The 25858-nt window shown below is 37.1% G+C and overlaps 3 protein-coding genes across 5 annotated transcripts in view; 2 read left to right on the top strand and 1 right to left on the bottom strand.

Annotated features, from left to right (window-relative positions):
- Nucleotides 1-8353, top strand: part of LOC122668142 (isoamylase 3, chloroplastic) — a 74003-nt gene extending 65650 nt beyond the window's left edge. For both annotated transcript variants that reach the window (XM_043864727.1, XM_043864728.1), the window contains 5 exons: nucleotides 2866-2970; nucleotides 3149-3247; nucleotides 5971-6032; nucleotides 7002-7110; nucleotides 8008-8353. In XM_043864727.1, the coding sequence (XP_043720662.1) occupies nucleotides 2866-2970; nucleotides 3149-3247; nucleotides 5971-6032; nucleotides 7002-7110; nucleotides 8008-8121 (489 nt within the window). In that variant the 3' untranslated portion in view covers nucleotides 8122-8353. The remainder of the gene's footprint in view (nucleotides 1-2865; nucleotides 2971-3148; nucleotides 3248-5970; nucleotides 6033-7001; nucleotides 7111-8007) is intronic.
- LOC122668149 (blue copper protein-like) lies at nucleotides 313-23803 on the bottom strand. Of its 2 annotated transcripts, XM_043864736.1 has the most exons (3): nucleotides 23535-23803; nucleotides 22976-23397; nucleotides 313-337 (listed from the first exon to the last, which is right to left on the bottom strand). In XM_043864736.1, exons 1-2 carry the CDS (start codon nucleotides 23701-23703, stop codon nucleotides 23018-23020), a joined length of 549 nt encoding a protein of 182 aa, XP_043720671.1. In that variant the 5' UTR covers nucleotides 23704-23803; the 3' UTR covers nucleotides 313-337; nucleotides 22976-23017. The 2 variants fall into 2 exon arrangements, with proteins under 2 accessions (XP_043720671.1, XP_043720670.1); XM_043864735.1 differs by lacking the exon at nucleotides 313-337 and having other exon boundaries at nucleotides 22839-23397.
- On the top strand, nucleotides 17277-18018 carry LOC122668150 (classical arabinogalactan protein 9-like). The gene has a single exon (XM_043864737.1). The coding sequence runs from the start codon at nucleotides 17360-17362 to the stop codon at nucleotides 17747-17749; it is 390 nt and encodes a 129-aa protein (XP_043720672.1). The 5' UTR covers nucleotides 17277-17359; the 3' UTR covers nucleotides 17750-18018.
- Nucleotides 23804-25858: the final 2055 nt, after the last annotated feature.

Raw genomic sequence — 25858 nt, 5'->3', positions numbered from 1 at the left:
AATGAATACCTAAATGTGGCTGGAAACCTGGTTAATTAACAGCAAAATATGATAGAGTGATCTGATGTCAGTATCTGAAATTAAATTTAGTCAAAATTCTGATTTCCTAGCAGAATAAATATATCCAATTGAAAGAACAAAGGAAACTAGAGATCTTCTAGAAACAAAGAGATTTCTAAGAACAAACTCAGAAAGCATAAAACCCTGACTCACTGTGCTAGAAACAGATTGAAACTAACAGACAACAGGAAAAGTTGGAAGCTTACAGCCTACTTATCTGCAATAATTGCATGGAGAAGAGTGGAGCGAGAGAGAGAGAGAGAGAGACAGAGAGAGAGGACTATTTACCCCAGGAAGAGAATCATCTTCGCCATAACCATAAAAAAAATTCTGTTATTATTGAAAATTAATAGATTACAAGCTTATTTATATCCCAGGGTAGGACTTATCGGAAGATTCCTTAATTAAATTACAAATCCTACCCCGAAAAGGTGCTGTTTCTTTAATTAAATATCGCTGAATGATTTATCAAAAAAATAAAATAGTACTGAATCTCATCCGGCTTTGACTTAATTAAATATTATATATCTTCAATCAAATCCTAACTGGAGTCAAACTCAACCCAACTATAATTAGAAACTGTAATTAAATTCCTGAACTAAATATGCTTTCAAATCCTAAACTAACTAGGACTCAAAAACTTGACCCCTAAATAAACTTCAACTCCCAATGACTCAGAATAGAAACTTATTAGTGAACATTGTGTTTTCTATAATAACTAATTTTTATTTACATAAATAGTCAAAGCATGATTTACTTTAAATAGTTAATCTTATATTACTTAAAAATTAAAATTCTTAATTACTAAAGATAGTAGAAACAAAATTCACTAGAGATATTAGAATTGATATATTATAGTGGAGATGCTCTTTTGCATCATGAGGCTTGTGCTTTTTTCACTTGGAAGCAGCATTGTGGTCTACTGCAAAGAGGAATAGTAGGTACATGGTGGCATGCTCCTTATTGAGGTATTGCAAAGCACGGGGCAATTGCACCTTTTGTGCACAGTAATGCAGAAATATGAATATATTTTTTTCTTTGGTAAGAATATTTATAAAAAAAAATGTAGAAACCGCTTCCTCTAAAAGGCCGACCTTATAGGAAAGGGAGGAAACAATATGTATATCATACAGGAGCTCTAACACGGTGGACTATCCAAAGGGGGACACTGGTAGATAAATAATTTCAACACCTACCCACTCCCAGGGGGACTCGATACCGTGACCCCTGCCTGCTCTGATACCATGTTGGAACAGCTTCCTCTAAAAGGCCGACCTTATAGGAAAGGGAGAAAACAATATGTATATCATACAGGAGCTCTAACACGGTGGACTATCCAAATATCTTCAATACTCTTCAATACTTCAATCTCCCCTTTATAGCAAACTCAACCCAATAACAAAGGATACCCAATAGCAATGGTGGAAAACACTGATCTTCTATGTTTTGCCACAAATGTTCCTGCAAGTTCTACTTCTACAATGTCTGCAAGAGTACTGTACATAATCTCCCCTTCACGTGTAGTAATACACGTGGACAAGTAATGGAGATGATGTAAGGTTTAATGGCAAAAACGTAACTTTCCAGAATTTTCCAAAGCTGCTATGGGTAATTAAAAAGGAAGGAATGGTAAAATTGTAATTTACTAGAAGTTTTCAAAGGTGTTATGGGTAAATACCAAAGGTATGGGATATGAAGGGAATTAGAATTTTACCATTCCTTCCTTTTTAATTACCTATAGCACCTTTGGAAAATTCTGGAAAGTTACGTTTTTGCCTTTAAACCTTACATCATCTCCATTACTTGTCCATGTGTATTACTACACGTGAGGGGAAGATTATGTACAGTACTCTTGCAGACATTGCAGAAGCAGAACTTGTAGGAACATTTGTGGAAGGGGGCAGAAAATCAATGGAATAGGGTAGGAAGGTGCTGGAAAAGAGAGCAAAGGGAGCTCCAATGGTGGAAGGTCAGCCTTCAATAGTGATAGGAATTTGATCTCCAAAAAATTCTGGAAAGCTCCAATTCGCAAAGATGGTTCCAGCAGAATTTTAATGGAAAAAAGAGATTGAATGGAGGAGGGCAGCAACTAAATCATTGGTTAAGATTTTTACCTCATTAGTGCTGCCCCCTTACAAGGATGAGAAGAAGAAGACCAGAAGGAGGAGAAGCCGAGAAAGAGAGAAGAAGGAAGAAGTTGATTGGAGAGAAGGAGTAGGGTTTTTTCCTCTTTTTCTAACCTAGATCAGACTAGCTCTGATACCATGTAGAAACCGCTTCCTCTAAAAGGCCGACCTTATAGGAAAGGGAGGAAACAATATGTATATCATGCAGGACCTCTAACACGGTGGACTATCCAAAGGGGGACATGGGTGGATAAATAATTTCAACACCTACCCACTCCCAGGGGGACTCGATACCGTGACCCCTGCCTGCTTTGATACCATGTAGAAACTGCTTCCTCTAAAAGGCCGACCTTATAGGATAGGGAGGAAACAATATGTATATCATACAGGAGCTCTAACACGGTGGACTATCCAAAGGGGGACACGGGTGGATAAATAATTTCAACAAAAAAAAAACTATATCCTTTCCCTTCTATTTATGTAGTATGAAATTTTATCATGCCAGTTCTACTGTGTTGCTTGAGATCTTTAAAAGATCCTGAATGAATGCTGAATAATACCAGAACATCTACATGCTTTTATACATATTTAGAATTCTGCTGCAAAAGGTCTAAACATACTACGTTATTTTTTAATATTAATAAAGGTACTGTGTTTGTGCATGATGGTGTCCATTTAGGGAACACCGATGATGCTAATGGGGGATGAGTATGGCCATTCACGCTTTGGAAATAACAATAGCTATGGACATGACACTGCGATAAACCATTTCCAATGGGGACAGGTAGCATTATAATTTCCTTTGCTCCTTCATCAGTTCAATCCAAATTATTTAACTGACTAACAAGTTATGTTTTCCAATTTCCAATGGGGACAGGTAGCATTATAATTTCCTTTGCTCCTTCATCAGTTCAATCCAAATTATTTAACTGAATAACAAGTTATGTTTTCCATAAGAACAGTTGGATACCAGAAGAAGTAGCCACTTCAGGTTCTTCTCAGAGATGATAAAGTATCGCCGAATGCATCCTGTTTTTGGACGTGAAAATTTTCTTGACAAAGTAAATATCATTTGGCTTCTTATTTATCTAAATTAGTGTATTAATAATTGATTACACTAAAGCCTCTGTCTTTTTTGTACTGTCCGCTTTTCAGGATTGTAGATATTTGTTGCAAGTCATTTTTTCAGAAAAAATGGGTTTCTCCATTTCAGTTCCTGGATACTATGATATGAATCTTGTTCTTGTTGTGATTGAACGAAGGGGAAATGATATAATTGATATGATCCTTTACCTATTCAAATAACAAATTTATTTTATTATAAAACACTTTTATCTTTCAGGACATCATGAAGTTGAAGGTGGCACTTGTGGGATTTAAGAACTCGACCGTTTTTTATGAACAGGAGATTCAGATTTCAAGTGGCAGTTTCAAATATTTCAGTCCTTTGCAACAGCAATGGGTTCCATTACTTAAAATCTAGCAACATGATAATTGAGATATATTTTTTTTAGCTAAAACCCATTTAATTAATCCACTGTCTAGTTTGTATCTTCTATTCAAGCTTGTCTACATAGCATTTCTCAGTACCTTTATCCTTGTTTCTCAGGGCCTTAAACCCACTACCTTAATCCTTGTCTTCTCAAGCCTTAAAGTTTCTTTTAAAATCTCGTCGTGGATTCTAAATGCATATGACTAAATCATCCTAATCAACTATGTATAAACAACCATTGGGGTCCCTCTGATATCAGTTCTAAGTTCTAACTTTGTGTTTCCCACTCTTTTGACTAATCTATCTCACTATCCTCATTTTTTGAATCACAGCAATTTGCTCCTAAGTAATTACTGCTCTTACTTTCATGTTATGAAGTTTTCCTTTTAGTTTGGTTGATATGGATGGTCACATTGGACTCCTGAAAGCATACTGGCTATAAAGGATCTTTTCAAATTGAGGTTACCTCCTTTTGATAAATAATTTACGTTCCAAGTGGCCTGCTGCTTCAGAAGTTTGCTTGTAGAGGCTCCAAAAGGAAGACCCAAATGAACAGATGGGAGGGTACTCACCTTGCATTGAAAACTGGCTGTGAGGTCCTCCACGTTGGGCTTGTATAAGCTTGCATAGCTAATCTTTAACCCAGAGATAGCTTTTATAACAGTGAAGAATATAACAAAATAACCAGCTTCCCCTGGGAGGCCCAACCGAATATGGGTGTCATTCACAACCCCCCCCCCCCCCCCACCTCTCCCAAAAAAAAAAAGGCGTCATGAACGAACTGTATATGAGATATGAGGAACTATTTAGATATGATGTAAACAGTATCCAATAACCAGATTTAATTCTTAGAAATAATATCCAGCAAGAAATAAACAGAATTATGGAATTGATTTGGGAAACAGAGAAGAAGAGAAAGGGTATGTTAGATCAAGAGAAGAAGAGTAGTGGAGAGATATCACCTGGCTATAGGAGAACCAGAACTAAAAGAAGAGAAATCGGCCAGATCTGGAACACTCCAGTCCCTTAACTACTGCTCAATAGCTCCAAAACTCTTAAGAAAAGTCAAAATTCTTTACTCAAATCATGCTTAACTGATGGGGGTGTATTACATATATAAAGACCTTTTGAAATTCTTAAACTGACTAATAAAAAGGACTCCTAATAACTCACACACTAAGTAAATAGATTCAAAACAGAACTGAAACTAGTAATAAGTATCTAAATTCAAATGCTTAACTACTAATCTTGTGTACTAATCTCACCCTCACTTTATGGGCTTATAAATTAGACTTGTTACAATGAAACATTGAGACTGAAGAAAATAAAATATCCAACCTATAACATAACTACCCAAAGCTTGTTTTCAGTCTATTAGATTGTCAACTGCCCCTTGTAGGCCTTCTAGACTTGTTAAGACTTTAAGCCTCCATATGGGACCATAGTCTAATGCAACTGCATCAAGAATATTTCAAACAAGAGAAACCATCCCCATGTTTCTGTGGACATTGAATTGCTCTTAATGGAATGGACTTGTTGACTAAAAGAATTTAAAGGTGTTGAATGTTGGGAGCTTGTTACAAATTGGCCAATGACAAATATTTATTCTTTGTAAAGGTTAATGTATTTGTAAAGGATAATGTATTAGTGATATACTGGGGATTGCTTCACCTTGTTCTGTTGTGATATGTTATCGATGCAGTATGTATTTACTGTTGATTTAGGAAGTAAAAGAAGAAAGAAAAGTAGCTACCGATCCAATAAGCAGAAGAAAAACTGTTAAAATAGATCTGTAAGATCTGAGTACTATTTAGGATCTAAATGTTCGCTCAATTCTCTTGTCTTGAACTTCAACATTTTCTGGTTGAAATATTACTATAGATATACGTGCAATAATAAAAACACGATGTTTTAGTCTGTATAGTAAAGCCTGTTATAAAAAGACATATGTTTGCCAACGCATTAAAAGAAACTAGCAAATTTTCCATCCTTGATTCAACTACTCCCCCCCCCCCCCAACAAAAAAAATAATAAAATAAAATAAAAAGTGAAGGAACCCTTACCTGGAGCAAAACAACTTTTGCATTGTGACTAATGCACAGTTGATGTGGAGTTTCCAATTTTTTTGCTGAGGTCAGGATCCTCAACCATGAAAATATTGAAGATTGTAATTTGCTAGTATTCAGGTTATCATGAAATTCTTGGGGACTTTTAAATCTATAGCCTACTTCTTTACTTCAATTATTTCTTGTGGTTTTTGCAAAATAATATTGATCTATTATTTAACTGCAGCACAATGTGACTTGGCATGAGGACAATTGGGACAACTATGAGAGCAAGTTCCTCGCATTTACGTAAGAAAACTGCTCAATAATATTGACAATAACTTGGATGCTCTATATTATAAAGTTGACCTTTTATATATTTCATGCATACTTTAAATTATGGTTTCTATAATGGACTGAAATGACTAATATCTTGATTGTTGTAGTACTTAATCATTGTCTACACTATAGTTTATAAAATCTAAAAAATATGTATGTGGTCTATTTCCTTCTCTCTCTCTCTCTCTCTCTCTCTCTCTCTCTCTCAGCCCACCCCAAATGTTGTTCTATGGAAACTCTTGTGGCCAACACATGGAAGATGTCCATCAACAGCACTGCTGAAGTAACCTTTACATATTATTGTTTGTATTTAATTTCATTTATGTTATTGTACCTTTTCTCTGCACACCCGATATTTCTTGCTTTTGCTCTTTCTATTACATTTTTTACTGTTAAATGTATCATAAAGTAGTTCACCAAAAAAAAATTTATTATAATGTTAGGTTTCATGTGAAATTAACAATAACAAATATAGGCTAATGTCTTCCCATATGCCTAAAGATGTCATCAATTAAATTACATTTTCGTCTCTTCTATGGGAAATAGTTGGCTAAGCATGTCTCCTAATACTACCATGGCAACCTTCATGGACTGCTGTTAAAGGCCACCTAAATATGTCTAAGTTTCACAGCTCAACATATTCTCTCAATTGGAAAAGACAGTATCATCTTTTAGGATGGATCTAAATTCTCTTTGTAAGATGATAGGAAATCAAAGTTTTGAGAATACTATTATGGCCTTTTCCTTTTGGAGTTGTACTTCTTGTTCCACTGTTGAGATGTGTCCTAATAAAGTTGTTATCTATCTCCCCCCCCCCCCCAACCCCCCAAAGGGGGAAAAATGGTTCTTGTAATTATACAGCATGAGAAGTGTCTTTTCATATGTACTATGGCCTTTAAGGAATGGAGCATCTTACTGACAAAATGTTTTATCTTTCAGGCTTCATGAGAATCATGGGGGAGACATCTACGTTGCATTCAATGCACATGACTATTTTGTTAAAGCTATATTACCCTCACCACCACACAAGAGGCGCTGGTTCCGAGTGGTATGCTTTTCATATATTTTATGCCATATACCTAGTTTAACTCTCTTATCAGTGTTCTTTGCATATTCATAATGATGTTAGAAGGTAGAGTAGAACATCCATTACCTGAACAAGAGGCCAACTAAACTGAGAGTTTTCCACTCCTAAGCATTTTTTTAAGTTTAAATTTTTTCTATAGCAGGCAACTTTCAAAACCCTCTAGAATAAGGAACAACTAGATTCACTACACCTACAAGGCTGAGGCTCCACATCTGGTTGGTAATGGTGTGAAGGGAAATAAGGTTAAAACCTAATTAAAATGGAAAATTTTCTTATCATTACCAACAATAATTGTGTAACTAACTCTAAAAGCTTTCAAGATGTAGTAATTAAATTTTTCTTCACTTTCAATGAAATTCCTTGGATTTCAATAGGAAAGAATAAAAAAGGCAGTTACTATTTGCTAAGATTTAAAGTTGCACAATCATGATTACAAAAGTTTCCATTTTATTTATAAATTCATTTCCCTTCACTTTGAACAAGACGGAGCCTGATGTGGCTATACATGATAAATTCTTTCTCCAATGGAAAAAGATTAAAGATCTTAAATTACAAAGTTAGCTGATACATAATTGTAATGAATCATTCATCACAAGAGATGAAATAAGGTGTTTCATTTCACTGACAAATACAGAGTTGTACTCTTGGCAACCGTGGAAGACTCCACCCCCATCGTAGAACTAGATTTGTTTCCTCATTACATCATGTTCAAATGTATTTCTTGGTCAAGTCCAACCAAAAGTTGCAAAATGGCAGGAAAATATAAAATAAAATTTATAAGTAATCATTATTCTCCAAAAAAATATTTTCCAGCAAAACAAATACAGCTTAAGCAACTATTTTGATGCCGAATTGCAGGTAGACACCAATCTCAAGTCTCCCGATGATTTCATCCCTGAAGGTGTCCCAGGCGTTGGAAGTACATATAATGTTGCTCCTTACTCTTCAATTATCTTTGAGGCAAAACCATGAAAGTGGATGGAAGTCATTAATGGTTGACAACCTTCAAATGATATTCAGAAATATGAGGAAGTTGGTGAGAGTCTGAAATTTTCGAGGATACATTGCAATAGGCTCACTTTGTATATAAATAATTCCCTGTAAATAACAGCTATTGTTATGTCTGAAACTTATGGTAGCTGGTATCCCCTTGTTTGGGATTAGAAATAATTTTTCAATTTTAATATGTTTATTTTCTTGGAATAAGACATAATTTATCAGGTATGGAGAGAGTAGTATATCAAATCAGAATATCACTCCCTCTTTCATACAGAGACATGAGGCACTATGACCATTAATCATGAATAGTTAAAGGCTTTGAAGTTGACCTTGATAAACAGAGTAGTAGCCCTAACTGGTGCTTTGAAATGCAAGTTGTTTCATGGTACATTTTTGAAGACCAGAACTGGCCGTGCCTAGTCATAAATGGAACAGCTATTAATGCTTGTAAATACCAGAAGGTCCAATCTAAGGGATCTTTGCTAAGGCTATGTTTGAAAGCTGAGAAAAGAAAAAATTGAAACTTTTTGAAAAAAATTATGAGAAGAGGTGCATATTATCTCACTAACTTTGATTATATTGTGCTTTTTTTTCTTCTTTTTTTCTTTTTATTTTCTTCGCTTCCAAACATAGCCTAAGAATTGATTGCTCGACATCTGCATCCCTGGAAAGTCTCAGGTCTAGCCTTCTAGGGTATTTTAATTTTTTTTCTTTTCTATGGGATCAGGTCTGGAGCACTTGATAACAGGCAAGTCTTTACCCAAAAAAATAATAATAAAAAATAACAGGCAAGTGGACCTTTATACGAGTGGGATCACCTCAAATCTCTTGCAGGCCTAAAGAGGGCCAAAAAAAAAAGCTTGTTTTTATTCTCCTTTTAGGGTGAAGGAATTTAATTAAGAGTTTACAATTAGATCGTTTGGGTTCCGAACTTTTTATATACTATTTGGGTGAAAGTTTTTCTTAACAAAAAGTATGCCATTCTAGGGCCATAAATGTTCTGTCCTTATAGTATAAAGTCAATAATAACCCCAACTGTTCTTTGGTATGGTGCACCATCTCAACCCCTGGGTCAGAGATTCCCCTTTAACCGTGGGTGAAGGAACACTGCCTCCTATTACTTGTGTCATAATTGGCCTTTGAATCCTTGGTAGCACTCATAGTTTGTAAAACTGGACCAGGGATAAATGAAAATATGGTTCACTCACAGGCAGTGGGTTTGGTGGTCATTTCACCCCTGTCTGTGTGAGGCTATACACCGGCTGTATGGGCAGGCGGCAGCAGAGGATCCCCATCCAACCAAGTCACACTTTCTTTACAACAAAGTTTACCTATTTTGATTGATCACACATTATAATCCGAAGCTTTACTGGCCCCAAACATGCAACTTGATCACTTTATTAGTCTCGAAGCTTCCTTCATTTTCAGTTTGTATGTGGATGACTTCTCCAAGGTGGCAGGTTTAAAGTCAGCTTTGGGTCCGTTGGGAGCAAATCAAGAGCCAGTGGGGAGTTTTGGACCACCGGTCGTACCAAGAAAAGGAACTGTAAAAGAGAGAGAGGGGACTGGGGAGGGGACCAACATGCAAAGCAAATTTCCCTTTATAATGTGAAGACCAAACATGAACCTGCTTTGAACCTTCAAATCATCACACTTCACATGAGAGTGAGTCCTACGGTTCGACAAGGATGCGCACCCACATGTACCACAGTCGCAATCTTTAATATTTTTGATTTCATGAAAAAGGACAGAAACCTACCACTGTTTCCTTGTACTTCTTATGAGTTCTGATTGACCTAAACCCAACCCAACTAGTGTTATTGTCACCTTTTCACTTAGAAGAACAGTGTAATATCACTTTCCCATTGAAACATCAAATTTGTAAGGGACTAGCAACCCCATCCTAACTCTGTTTAGGGACAAATTTGGAGTCATATGGTATCACTTTCCTAATTTGTTACATTTTATTTTTTTCTGTTTTTTTTTTAATAAAAACTTTAAGAAAATTATTGTATCACATGTAGATGATTGGGGTAAGTTATCCAATCAGTCTCGTGGATAGGAAAAGTAAGTATGGGTGCACCTTCTTGTCACCAAGTTGGTTTATCCTTTCAATCCAAAAGGAATCACTTAGTATTCAAATTTTTAGGTCATTCTGGTAGTTCGATCACGGAATTAATTACTTTGTTTATGTATTTTCGAATATGAGTGTGTGACTTCTTGTAATTGAACTTGTTGATAGTATACAGAATGAGTTTGTCATCTTAAAAATATGATTTTACTTTGTCAGATATTAATTTGAGTATTTGAAACATAGAATAGATCAAGAAATAAATTTTCTTTTTGGTAATAATAGATCAAGAAATATTTGAACTATAATTCATATCTACTATTCATAACTTGCGACCGGACTCTTCAAGAGAGGTAAGTTTTCAATTGAAGGATTTTTTTTCTTTCAAATTCGTTAGATTATCCCTGGTCTTATTTTGAAAAGTTATTTAAGTTAAGGATGAAAAAGAATTTTCAAAGTAATTTGAAAATGACTTATCATTATTTTATTGAAAAAATATTCTCTGCATTGGGGGGCGTAGGATGAGCCCAAACACATGGGGTGGGACGAAATGACCAGCCAACTCTAAATGACCAAAATGACTGCCCCATCCTGCGCCCATGTGTATGGGCGCAGCTTGTGCCCTCGTGCACTCCCAAGCAAAGAACATCACCTTTAAGAATTATCATTGTTCATGTGAAATGACAAGATTTTCCCATTGAAAAAAGAAATATGTATACTAACAAGGTACAAAAGTAAGATTAAGTTGGGTCATTGCCAACGTCCAAGCTTTTTTATTTGGGAAATTTACATACTCCCCTGAGGTTTGATGAAAAGATATTTTCACCCCCCAGGTTTGGAAAATTCTGCTTACCCCCCTGAGGTTTGCAAACGGTAACAAATAAGTCCATTCCGTCAGTTCATGACTAACACTGTTAAAAAGTAGACTTGAACTGACGGAATTGCCCTTAAAAAAAAAAACCTGCAACTCCTCTTCCCCAAATCGATTGGGGAAGATGAGTTACAGGTATCCCATCAATTGCTCCATCCATGGCTTCTAATGGAACATCTTTGGTGAGGTTTCGGTTTCCAGTTTTCAAAAACAAGAATTATCAAAGTCAATTAATGGTCAGCCATCAGGCGCAGGCAAAAAAATTCAAAACTTTCAAGAAAGAGAAGAGGAAAGTAATCATACCAGCAATTTTTCTAAAAGAACAAAAAAGAATTTCAAAACTTTTAAGAAAGACCAGAGGAAAGTAACCATCACAGCAGCAATTTTTTAGAAAGAGCAGAAAAGGATTTCGAAATTGACCAGAAATTTTCAAGAAAGAGCAGAGGAAAGTAACAGACCGAGAGAGTAAATGTATTCCTGAAGCTTCTGGCACCAAAGCCATTGCGACTCCTCCATCAAATGTATCTGGTGTTTGATTTTCTGTAATTTTTACAAAGAAGGATTGTTGATAGTAGCATCCGAATGTTTCTTTAGATTGTTCATGGAAATTGTTTATGATAATGGGATCCAGTCATTCCGATGCTTGAATTAAAGCCTTATTGTTGAGTAGAGAACATTTCTTTGTTCCACTATTTGTCATCTCGATTTCATAGGGGTAACCCAAGGTTCTGGAATAGCTTATTTGCGCAGGAAACCAAGAACTCCAAATTGCAGATAGATAGAGGGCTCTGATTGCCCTCAAATCAGAATCGAATCTCCCTTGGTATAGAGAGAAGGTTATCCTAGAATTTTGCACCAATCCGATTACAAATGAGTAAGATCTTGAAAAAACCCTTTCCATTCATTTATAAAGTTGAAGAAGCCTTAATGTGAATCTAGGGTTTCTGCGAAAGGAGAATATTTTGTCGTATGCGCATGGTGTTTTTTTCACTCTGTAATTGTTGATGTTGCTGCCTCATTAATTAAAGATCCGATCATATCTATTATGTTCCCTGCGGTACCATGCTCTCTATGATGCTAGTCTGCCATATCGCTAGATTTTCTTTTCGAACCCTAGTCATAGATAAGGATTATGTTGAGGCGGTGAAGACAGCGGTTGCTGAGGCGGTAAAGGCGGCGGTGGAAGCTTCAAAGTCAGTTGTAGATGCTCCAAAGGATTTGGCAGAGGTGACGAAGACGGAGACGGTGAGTGTAGTGCTAAGTTGGCGAATGTGGAGGAGGAAACAACAAAACTGGCTAAGATGCGAAGGTGGAGAAGAAGACGACCAAGATGGCGAAGATGATATCCAATATTGCCAAACTAGATGGCGAAGATGGAGTCCGGATCACAACTCTTGTTCCTTTCTTTAATTTCTTTGTTTTTCCCCATTTATCCATGAATTAAAAGACCTTTTTAAATTTATTCTCTATAAAACCTACAACTCATCTTCCCCAATCGATTTGGGGAAGAGGAGTTACAGGTTTTTTTTTTTGTTTTTTTTTTGTAAGGGCAATTCTGTCAGTTCAAATCTATTTTTTAACAGTGTTAGTCATGAACTGACGGAATGGACCTATCTATTACCGTTTGCAAACCTCAGAGGGGTACACAGAATTTTCCAAACCTGGGGTTGAAAATATCCTTTCGTCAAACCTTAGGGCGGTATATGTAAATTTTCCTTTTTATTTTTTTGGTAGACACATTCAAACGTTAAGTGTGTAAAACTTAGAGCATTAGTCAAGAGCTATTGCAAAACAAATATTTTGGAACAAGGAATGCAGCCTTAATGTTTGATTAATCTACTACCAAAAAAAAAAAAATGTGTGATTAAACTGGATCTATAAGTTTTGGAATTGTTTGAGTCAAAACTTTATTTTACCTAAGCAGTAGTCTTAATTGATAGAGTGGTTTCTTAAAACTATGATATCAAAGATTTGAATCTTAGGGTTCTTGTGCCTTCACTCTCAAAGTATCCGTTTGAGGGATTCAAGTGGGAGCGGTACTCCTATGATGAGGATTTAGTCATAGAGGTCCAAAAAGGTAGAATGATTTAGTCGTACAATTTATAGGAAAAGTTAATGATAATCTAGAAAGTGATTAGTGTTTCAAAATTTATGAATCAAGTTGGTCAAACCACTACATAGATTCAAATTATTATCTTAGCAATTCCTAAGGTAGCTCTTTGGGTGGAGCAAAACCGGAAAATTATCCTCTCAGGTCCTGCCCGGTACAGTTAGCTAGTGCCTCTAATAAGAGGGGGGTGGACCTCACCCGAGTAGTGTGTTTGGGTAGGAGATAAGGTGGTCATGTTCGCCCCCTATGAGAGGAACCGTACGAACTGTACTGGGCAGGGTACCTAAGAGGAGAAAGATCCAGCAAAATCCAGATGCCGAAAATAGTTAACCAGTTGATCTGGCACGTGGTACACCTTTGGGTAGGGGTGTTAGTCAGTTGGCTTCGGTGTGGGAATGGTGAATCCGAAATCAAACCAATAAGAAAAGTTCAGTTTGATTTTGGGTTGTATCAATTTGTCATCGGGGTTAGCTTCGGTTTCGGTCCAATTTGGATTCATTTTAACATAAATATTTATACAACACTATGAAAAAATCTGATTTTTTTGCTTATAGGTTCGGGTTGTTAACGATTTCTTATTGAAGAAAATCCATTTGATTTTGATTTCTGTGTCAGTTTCTTTTGATTTCTGGTGTGGTCCGATTTGGTTTCAGGGTCGTAAGACCCCAATCTGAAACATGTCAAATAAGACATTGGTGCAGTTTGATCAAGGCCATTTTGGTTCGATTTAGATCGATTTAACCGGTTCGAAATCAATTTTGGCACACCCCTACATTTGAGGGTGAAATTTAATGGACAAGTGGATCCCCTCCATGCTTGAACGGACCTTTATCTTCTGAGGTTCGCTGACCGATACGGTTGTGCGGTTCCTCTCCTAAGGGGAGGCTGAAATGACCATTCTACCCCCTGACCGAACACACTGCCCAGGTGAGGTCCACCCCCTTTTTATTAGAGGTATTAGAGAACCGTACCTGCCAGGGGAATCGCAAGTGATAAAAATTCATGCTTGAACTAGAAAATCCAAGACAACCAAGTGGGTGCACAAACTAAAGGGGTTGGTTGTATGAGAATATATGGAAGTAAATGGGTGGGTAAATTATTTTATCCCCGAAAAGAAAATGGGAGGGTAAATTATTGATTTTGATGGTGAAATTTGACATTTGATGAATTTAGATCATTTTCTTAGTATTCAACGGTTAGGATTAACACATCACTTTACTATCGTGTTCCACGGAATAGTTTTCATAAAAAAGAAAAAAAAACTCTCTTCTCCTATAAAATAAGGAAAAAAATTTGCTCTCAACGGTAAAAAGAAAATATAAGGAAGAACACCTGTCCCATGTTCATTGGAAAGGCTGGCTGTCAACCACTCCTGACTCTTCGTGCTTATAACGGCTAGTTGGTCGTGGGCTGGCGTGACAGCCGGACCTTAGAATGCAAATAATAACATGTCAAAACTGGCCAGCCCACTCCCAACGAAGCAACCCATTCCACTTTTTATACTCAACACGTGTGATGTTTTGTATTTCACCAAATAACACCCACCCGTCCATGACTTCTATGTGATCTACCAGATTTGGGTTAGTATGAGTGTGTAAAAAGATTATAGCAAATACGCTTAGAAGTTTTATAAAAAAAAAATACGTTTAGAAGGAGTATAAGTTTATGTGGGTATCGATTTGTATATAAGGGACTTATGTCATTAAATAAAGAGAGAAAATCTATAAGAAGGGACACTTGAGATCGATGTTACTAAATCAATTATTATTTTTTACCAACCATTAAACATATTTTTCTGTGATTATTAGGGATGTAAATAGATTTGGCTACGATTTATTATTATTTGAATTCGAATTTGTTTACCAAATGATATTTCCATATTCAATCTTATATATTCGACAGAATTTTAAAATTTAATATCAAATTTGAATTCAGGTGCTTATTGGATATCCTAATATTATTCGGATAAATTATTCAATTAGTAAATGAATCTGTTAGGGTTTGGGTTAGGACTTATAATTAGGATTAGGCATATTAACAAAATGTGTGTTTATAACAAGGGTAATATAGTGATATACAATATGTTTTTGCAGAAATATTAAACTAATTACATTTTACAATCGGCTAATAAATTAACAGAATATTATCCGATCGAAAATGGAAATATCTTGAATTCGAATCCAATTATTTTTTGGACGGATTCAAAAATTTTTCGAAAACCAAAATTCTAGATTCAAAAACCCCTAAACGGATTCAAACAAGTATCAGATACGGATTTTCGACTATCCATTTACATCCCTAGTGGTTATATTTATATATTATCCCTGTTGGATAGAACAGTAGATAAGCCTATTTATAGGCATGGTGTGTATATACATGTATGTATACCAATACTCTAAATATTAGTCTGCATTCTCCCAACTCTTAAGTGGAACACACGATTTATATTAGAAATACAAAGATAGAAAAATACAATATTATTCAAATAGTAGAAGTTGGAAGTTTTATCCTCCCACTGGTCATAAGGATTTTTTAGGCAATCTGTAATCACACGATTTCTCATTGCTGGATGGATCATGCATCTATTTATCCCCGTAATTCTCGATCACGACTATGTCGATTACCTTCCGTTTTTGAAACGGCTACGCGGCTGCGAAATACTATAAATTTATAAAATCTTATTTTTAAATAACATTTAAGGAAAGAATAATATTTTGATAATCCCCTTACTTGAAAATAACCTTTCTATATTCTAAGTTTCTTCTTAATGGCAATAATATGAAACAATATGGGAGTACATGAAAGAATACTTCCTTCGGTGGGAGGGCACCTGAAAATAGGAATAGAATAGGAATAATATAAATATATGGAGAACAAAGCTCTATGGACGGTGGTTTGTCCTATTGTCCATAAGGTACATATGGACGTCCAATCAAATTGTGCCACGTGGTACATTGGTTGAGGTTAAAATTTTATGAACAAATATACCCAAGGTTCTAATATTCGGATTTGACATCTGAAATTTTAGATCCAACATGGGTAACGCATTAAATTAAGTCCTTTAACCTATTTCATATGAAGCTGACCTAATTTAACACCATACACTAGAAGGAATCCCATTAAGTACATAACAAAATCTAAGGTGTAAAATTGTCCAATCAAATTAGTGTGGTCGATATCGTATTAGTATCGGTATTGATTTTTTAATCGATCATTATCCGAGCTGATACGATGCACTAGGGATCTTTATCTCCTCCAGTTTCATACCCGGTCCAATTCCACAGTTCTTTTAATAAGAAAGATTAAAATGACCACTCTACCCTTACTCAAACACTCTGTCCAAGTGAAATCCATCATCCCTATTAGAGGAACTGGGAACTGAACTCGTACACGCTGCACTAGAATCCATGAATTTGAAAATACATTTAAAGTTCACACAAATTGACATCATCCATGTGTGCGCCTCAGACGCAACCACACGGAAACCGACCCCGGAGACATCTTGTTTGAAACGGGAAAAAAAAAAAATCCTTAGTTGTCAAAAGAATCCAAACTCATATCAAAACCCTAGAAAACGGCTACTAGTTCTCCTTTCTCGTACGGTCTTACCTAAATAAAAAAAAAAAGAAAAAAAAGGAAATTATGTAAACGGCTAAACGGCTAGTCGGCCAGGTCATGTTTGCATATTCTTCGCCCTTATAAGGGTATTTATGGAAATTTATATCACTTGAATTTACGAAAACAACCTTTTTTCATCGATGTGGCAACACAACGGTTAGAGCCCATTAAAGAGACGTGGGGAGATGATAATAGTCCCGCGTTATCCTTAGTTGGCTCCAACTCCTAAAAATTAGATTATGACGAAAAACAAAAAAAGAAGGAAATCAGAAAATTCTTATTTTATTTACAAAAACTAAAACCTCGTCAATTGGTTCAAAGCGAGTAAGCGAGAGGCGAGACCCAGTCTCACTCAGGCCCCAACCGACCTTAAACCCTCCCTATCTCCCTATAAATACCAGACCTGAACACAGTTTATCCTACTTCATACACACCTGTATCTTTCTGACTCTTTCGGTTTCTCTCTTTGCTTTTCTCTCACTTTTTCGTCTCTCGTTTGCTCCGATCGGAAGAAGAAAAAGAAGAAGAAGACAGGAAATCAATGGCGTTTTCGAGATTTGCAGTGTTGATGGTTTTGGCTATGGTGGTGGTATCTGCCTTTGCACAGGCTCCTGGAGCGGCTCCTAAAGCGGCGCCGGTTCCTACTAAAGCACCGACTGTAGCACCTACTAAAGCACCAGCGGTTACACCGGCGGCTGCTCCTGCTCCTAAGATAACTACACCACCGGCATCTGCTCCTTCTCCAGTGTCGACTCCACCGATTTCTTCTCCGCCATCACCTCCTGCATCTTCGCCCGCTGCTCCTACTCCTTCTGCGATCTCCTCTCCTCCAGCAGAAAGTCCTACGGGAACAGCAAAGAACGGCGCTGTTTCTTACAGAGTTGGAGCGGCTGTTCTTTTGACCGTCGCTTCCGCTGCTTTTGTGATGTAGATCTGTTGATCGTAGTTCTCTTTCTCCCCTTTCGCACGGGGTCATAAGTCTCATAGATTTAGATCTTGCTTATCCTTTTTTTTTTTGTTTAATTTGTATTTGTGGGCTCTTGATGAGGGGATGATTTGTGACGGTGGTGGTGGTTGTGGTGGTGGTGGTTTTGTGGTGGGATTGATTCTTGTGGGAGTTATTTTGATTCGATTCATCCTTATTTCTTGTTAGTATTATTTATTGTCATTATAAATATTGAATTCTTTCTATTTGTTTCATGATTTGATAATCTCTCTGTATACGTTTTCATTCATTCTCGTTTATCCTCGCGTGAATTTTAAGTTTCTACTCGAGATCTTTGATGGTGAAGAATCAAATAAATTTAAGAATCACTCCGTCAAAGACGGATAGAGATATAGAGAAAAGCTATGAAGGATTTGGGTGGGTGGGATGAACACATGGGGTGAGTTGGGGGGTGAAGGGTTTTTTTTTTTTTCTGTCAGAGTTGATGTTGGGGTGTTGTCAGGGTTTGAGGAAAAGGTGGGAGAGGGAATCGAGGCCAGCTGGAATGGTGCGTTTTTAAGGATTTGTCTATTGGGGTTAGGGTGGTTTGGACTTTGGAAGTAGTAGGGAAGAGAGTGGGCTTTTTAGGTATCTGTTCCAGATGCACGTGGGTTTACAACTGTTAGTGTAATATAAATTTGTGTGAGTGAAACGGCCCATGTGCATTGTGCTGTTACTCGTTAGAGAGAGAGAAGAGCACATTTTTTTATTTTTTTTTTTTGGAAAGAGAAGAGCACATCCTGATGCCACATCCCCCCGAAGAATTTTTATCTATGAGAACTATGACTAAAATGTAAAGTTTTTCCTATGCTAGTTCACCGAAAAAAAAACGAAAAAGCTTTCTATATGCTGTAATTATGATATTTTTTCATATCTTCCAAGCTTTTTATCCTTCATGAAACGCATTCAGATCCTCTACAGCATGGCTGCCTCAATGGTTTGTGTGCTGCGCAGACACAAGGTGGTGTGCAATGATCGTACCTTTGCTTGAGTTGGGGTAAGGCAGTCATTGTGCATCGCCTTGTGTCTATGTAGCACAGGCCGCCTTCTTACACATGAACATATCATAGATTTGGCAGTCGAGCAGCAGTGAGGGCCGTGAGGCCAATGTTTCAAACTACTCTATTCCTTTTTATGATGATTTATTTGAATATGAAGAATCAATTCAAAACATCTCTTCCCCCAGCCAAGCAGCAATTGTGTGGCCTCACACATGCAGGGCCGAAATGATCTCCCCATCCTGCCCGGTTGGGGTCTATGCCCTGCCTGTGTGCTCAGCCTTAGAGGATGCAAATTGTATTTAGATCTGAATTTACTTCTGAAATGATTTATTGTGGAAGTTAATAGATGGAGTGCGGATCTGTCTAGTTTAAAAGCCAGTTATTACCACGTGGCAGACCATATGAAGCCCTCCATTTTCTACTTGTTTCGAGTTGTCAATCTCCTCAATCCGTTTGTTGGGTTTGATCCAGGTTCCAGTGGAAATGCTCCTGTAATACCATGCCTTGTCAATACATAAGAAGATTTTGATGAATTAGACTGAAATTTGATACGTGACGGATCTAAACCATGATCACTCTATCCAATGGTCAGATTACCCACATTCTCAATTCATAGGGTAAGAATTTTTTTCAAAAAAAAAAATCAGTCTATTATTCAAGAAATCCATATGGTCAATAACTTTTTTCTTTCATTTTTTTGTTAGTTTAATGAGCACATACTCTTAAGCCCTCAAAGTCGAGGGTAAAACATCATTTGCTTTTATTATTTAGAAAGGCACGCTTCCACCGGATCTTTATCACCTCTAGTTTGTTGACCGGTCCAGTTCCCCAGTTCCTCTAACAAAGGGAGACTGAAATGACCTCTCTACCCATGCCCAAACACCCTGCCCGAGTGGGATCCACCATCCCCCTATTAGAGGAACTGGGGAACTGGGCCGGTCAGCAAACTGGAGGTGATAATTTTCCCGCTTCCACCCCCTATTTTCTTCTTCTTGTACCTCCAAAGCCCTGCGACCTCTCCTACTTTCCTGAGCACCTAGTCCTCAAAACATGTCCCTCTAGCCCATTTTCTTTTCTTCCCGAAAATCCTAGTCTATTTCCGCTTCATCAATCCTCCATTTTACCGTCATTTCCTATCCTCCATTGCCCTGTTCCAACTCCCAAACTCACAGAGACCTTCGTGCATACTCTCTTTCTCTCCTTCCAACCCATCAATGGTCGTCGCCTCTCTCAATTAGCTCTATCTTTTCAAATCTCTTCCACAACTTCAATATCATTTCTGAACTTTCTCCCTCTTCTATATATTCTTGACTCCTCCAATAGTTGAATTAGCTCTTTGCATTGTATAAATAAGTTGCATGTGTTCCTTGTTCAGGCTTCCTCCTTTGAGCCACAGAGGCTGATATAGTCAATTCAATCTAACTTGAATAGACTATACCACAAAGCTGGGTTGAAGTTTTCTTATAAAATCTGTACCATTACTGCCAAAGCCGTTCGTAGATGCACAAAAGCTAAATAGATTTGTTCTGTGCCCGTGGGTTTCAACTATAAACAGAAAGACTTCAAGGGTGGGTTTACCAGGAAAAGTAGAACTTGTGGTTCGAATTGATGGTTCACAAAAGACTGGATTGGGAAGTAAAATAGCAATTGCAACAACCATTTCTATTATAGATTAATTCCCATAATTAGAAAAATATAATGGTCTTTGAGCTTTTTAAGTTTTCATCAAGTACAAAAAAAAAAAAAATCTATGGCTCATTTCAGAAAAAATGTGGAAATATCTCATTGTACTGAAATGAATCCTACAACCCCCTCTATCTCTCTGCAATGAATCCTCATCCATTACGGTTTAGAGTTGATTTGGGAAAGAAAATGGGTGATGGGAGAATTTTTTCATCTACCACTAAAATTTAAATGGGTTTTGGATCAATCTTGTTAGAATTTTAATCCTATAGGGATTAATATTTTAATATTTTATGGACTAATATTAATTATCCTAAACCAGGTTAATTAGAGTTTTGATCTAATTAGGAAGGTCATTAAATTGTACTAGAAGTCTAATGTGGACTGGCTTTAGTGTGGGCAAATAGATTCCTATTGGGACTATGATGAGTCAGACCCCTATAGGAATTACTAAATAAGGAGAGCTAGGTCCCCCTTCTACCCAACACAACTATTAGTTCTCAATTTCTGTTGAGGAGTGCATTCTAGAAAGAAAGGGAGATATTCAATGTTCATCATCCCTGGGCATACGATATTCTCATCAAGCCAGTTACTTTGGGAATAGAAGGGAAGCACCTAGATCTTTAGTCTTTATTTTTCGCTGCGATCATCATCATCATGGATGCGAAATAAGGTTGATGATTTTATCGCTGTTTTCTATTATTTATTTGATTGCGTTCTTGAACGTCCTATGGAGATCCTGACTTTTGGGATTTGTTCCTATTCGGATCAAATTAATCTAACAAATCTCTCTAAAAAAAGCCTAATTTCAATGCTGAATTTTCATGACTTGAGTCCATTTGTTCAAAAATATTATAAAAATTATTTACACAGATAGTTACCAAACTTATTTTTCATTTTACAATCTATTGTGTTTAGTAGTTACTAAATAAGGAGAGCTAGGTCCCCCTTCTCTTTTGGGATTTGTTCTTATTCGGATCAAATTAATCTAACAAATCTTTCTAAAAAAAGCCTAATTTCAATGTTAAATTTTCATGACTTGAGTCCATTTGTTTAAAAATATTATAAAAATTATTTACACAGATAGTTACCAAACTTATTTTTCATTTTACAATCTATTGTGTTTAGTAGTTACTAAACAATATTTATTTTTTTTTATCAAAATGATTTTCAATAATAATTTTATTTTTAATAGGTCAAAAACAAAATAAAAAATGATACTAAAAAACCCTTAAATGGTTATATTTCGTGCCCCATGATCAAGCTGGACAAATGATACTTCAAATATGATGAAGTGGCATGTTATGGGCCCATATATTGGCTCTAGACATTACATGGACTATTTTGTTTTAAACAATTTCAAATAGATTTGACTTGACTAAAGCACTACAATGAACTGGGTCAACGTTTCCTGTCCGGGGGATAGCCTTCATGGGCAGGTTAAACCCGATCATCGCCCTCTATCGGTCCAATCTCAGTGAAAAAGGGCATGTGATTTGTGGGACAAAACTACTCATCAGTGTGAGTGGATTTATGATTTTCTTTCCCACCCAGGTCAGGAAAAGTGCTTTTAGGAGAAAGGGTAAGGAACTTCTAGAAAGATCAAAGGAGGCAAGAATTCTGGATTATGAGTTATGACCCACCATTGGAGACTTGGTTATTGTACTCACTCTCGGGTCTCACCAACTCTACCTGACCTTGACTACCACTTTGCCTTCGGTAGGTGCAGTGTCCCTATTCCCTAACCTCCAAATCTCCCCCCCCTTTCCCCAAAAGATAATTAATAGAGAATCTCATGACATGGACTTACCTCGACTTGAAATGTCCCTTCAGCTTAGGTACAAAGGGGTTGAATTTATCACAAAGGCCAAGGGTGTCAATTGGTTGGTTTAATCCGATTTTGATTGAGCTGAATAAATTTCGATTTGTTACAAGATCAACTCAAAATAAAATTATTAAGAAAATTTTGGTTTCGCTCTGTTTTGATTTTGGTCTGATTTTTTTACTGGTTTTTGGTCTCCATTTTGGTTTTACATGTATACATAAGGAAATTAATAGAAAATTTTAATTGTTTGATTGTGTGTTCGATTTTTTATCGATTTACAATCAATCTGTTCTCATTTTTGTTTTTACCTGGATCAATGCATTTTTCAGTTTCGATTAGTGCATTTGGTCGGTCCAGATTGGTTTCCATTTTTTCCAATTTTATAAAACCCCAATTCAAAACCAAACCAATAAAGATTCAGTTCGATTCAATCGGGACTGAACCGGTTAGTTTCGATCAGTTGGGGCTGATCTTTGACACCCTTAAATGAAAGAGCAGAGGGAGATTGTTAACTTGCCAAATTCTTGTCCCAAACATAGCAATAAATTTAAACACAAAGTTCTTTATTACAGCCTAAATGAGTCCCATAGTACTATTGAAAGAAAAATTACTAAGCAAAAGCATCCCTCCAACATCAACATCAAACTACAAATCAGAGAGAGAATTCAGCACTGCCCCTATCCTGGCCAAAGTGGCTAATCTAGGTTAGGAGAGAAAGAGAAGAAACTTAAAAACTGCAAGACAAGTGAATACAATAGCAATGGGGGAATAAGAAAGAGTGGATGGAGATGATGAGCTTGTGGAGGAGGAGGAGGAGGTGGTGGTGGGAGAGGTGATAGTTCTAGGGCTGCTGCCTGTTGATGGTGTTGTGGATGTAGCCTCTCCTCCTGCCACAGTGACAGCCAACTTCATTCCACTTGCACAGTGACCATAAGCTCCACACATGAAGTAATGGGTTCCTGTTGTCTTTAGAGTAATTGTAGTGGCTCCACTATTATCTGTGCTAAGAGAATTCCCAGCAGTACAACTACTGTAGTCATTTTTGGTCACCTCATCTACTGTATGTCCTCCTACATAGTTAAACACTACACAAAAAAAGTACCAATTCCATTAGACATATATAAATCATAGCTTCATATGTAAACTACTATCTCAAATTGACATCTAATTAGAGAAACACATAACACATCTAGGGTTGATAAGAATGTAATTAACTAATTACCGAGGTTGTCACCGACGGCGAAGGTCTTCCCACTAGTCCATGAATTATAATCAACATTCGTCGTCCAACCGGAACCGTCACCAACTGTGTAATCGGTGGCCAAACTTGGTATCACACAATACAATGCAAGGATTGTTAACAAAACACCAGCCACTCTGATACTTTCCATCTTTCCCTGATCTTTTGCCTAGGCAAACACAGACCTAGAACACAAATATACAATGTGTGTAGGTGTGTTGGTGTGGGGGGAAAGGGGGGTTGTGTGTTCTGATAACTTGATCAGATGGGTACTCAATATATAGGGGATGTGGGTGATTGGGGTGAGTAAGCTTTGGTCAGCTTAACTTGGATTATTCCCTTGAAATGGTTTAGTTTCTAGATTAACTTATTCAATGGGAATAACTTGTTTGGGAATCTATTCCAAGTTCCAACCAAAAAATAAAGAAGTGGGTGACCCTTTCTCTTATCTTTTTCCCTACTTCTTTGCTTTTATTTATCTTCTCATGATTAGTTTGGTTTCACTTCACTTGAAACAGAGTCTCTGTTTCCCTGCCCCGTACAGTTGTCCAGTTCCTCTCATAGGGGGCGGAAATAACGACCTAACCCCATGTCGGAACACACTGCCCGGGTGTCATTAAGTTGTCATTTCCGCCCTCCTATGAGAGGAATCGAACAACCGGACGGAACAGGAAACCTGACAGGAAAAAAATTCAGAGTCTCTATATAGCAATTGCTCCATGAGTAGTTTCTGCAGCTCACATGTAAGGGTGCAAGTTTAGCCCACCAGAAGCCCACCTGAAAATTTCGGGACCTAGGCTGGGCTAGGATGGGATTTTCAAGTCCGGCTTAGCTGAAGGTCTTGGGTAGAGCTAGGCTTGTCCCCGGTCTACCTATAAATATAAATATATAAAACTATGTCATAATTTATATTTAATATATTAAATATAAGAAATGATTGAGCCCTTGTATACATTTTTTTATACCCTTTTTACGTAATAAATTAAATTGTGAGGTTCACACTAACCCATGTAGATCCCATATGGATGATATCATTTTTTTTAAGCTCGATCTCATTGGTGTAGTGTGTAGATTCCTTCTAACATGGCCCAGTTGCACCCCTAACTAAAAGTTTGTCTCGTTCTATTTTTTTCTTCCCATGTTTTTCTGAAGGGAAAAATTTCTAAGAACCACCAAGGGCAAGGTATATGCTAGCACCTTTATGTCTATCTCTCTCTTCTTCACATGAAATGACCTTATTGCCCTCAAATGTACAATATACAGACTTGCTTTGAGAACCTTCGCCCTTTCTTAAAAAAAAAGGATCGTCTTTATATTGAACAATTACATAATTAGGCATGACAATGTTATAAAGTATATGAAACATGTTGGCATTATATATATTTTATCATGCATTATTTGAGAAAAATGTCTTCTAGTAGGCTTGTAATTATAGTCATTTTAGGTAGAATAAAATACCTACTAAACCCTGTTCAATGTATTAAAGAAGGAAAAAAGATTGAAGATGGTGGGAAGCCCAACAAACCCAATGGATTTACATGAGGAGAATCCTACCTAAACTTATAAGGATGTTCAGTTGTCACCTCGGTGTTGTTAGGTTGGAAACGAGGAGAACAAAATTGAATAAGGATGCCCAAAGGGGGTTGCTCAGTTGGCAAAGGGATTTGGGTCTTCTGTAGCGCGATAGGGAGTGTAACACATCATTCAACTGCCGATAGTGCTTGGGCACGCAGTCCAACACACAAACGGGGTGTTGGGTTGCATGTCCAAGCATTGTGGGCCGTTGAATTGGATATGTGGTACACTCCTTGTAGCGCTACAGAGGAGCCCAACGCGTTGGGCAAAGACCAACACCTCAAAAATATTTGAACAAGGATTGAATGCTTCCGTTCTTTTTTAACCTGACCAGATTAGTGTCGTTAGACCAACTAATTGATAAGGGTTCGACCAAAAAAGGAAGCTCAACAAACCCGGTTGATTGAGAGAGAGAAAAAATTGAATTTATAAAAACAAAGGGGTGACCCTAGGACTTTGGGTGGGAGAATTAAGGAAAACGTTCTCCTAAAACCAATCATATGCTCCCTAGAAAAGGGTATAGAAAACAATGGAAAGGCTGATTCAATTGATGGGAGAGGGAACGGTACACCGTCCGTATGCATCAAGCTAGCAAGCGGCATCAATGGCGGTGCGTGGAAGGACATCATACAGAAGAGGTAGAAGGGCAAGGGGTCATTTCAAAGATGGAAAGGAGAGGGGGGAGGGGAGGGGGGGGAGAGAGAGAGAGAGATAGACACAATGGGTGCTAG

Source organism: Telopea speciosissima, chromosome 7 (assembly GCF_018873765.1).
Source record: "Telopea speciosissima isolate NSW1024214 ecotype Mountain lineage chromosome 7, Tspe_v1, whole genome shotgun sequence".
Lineage (NCBI taxonomy): Eukaryota > Viridiplantae > Streptophyta > Magnoliopsida > Proteales > Proteaceae > Telopea > Telopea speciosissima.
This window is presented reverse-complemented; position numbering and strand designations above follow the sequence as displayed.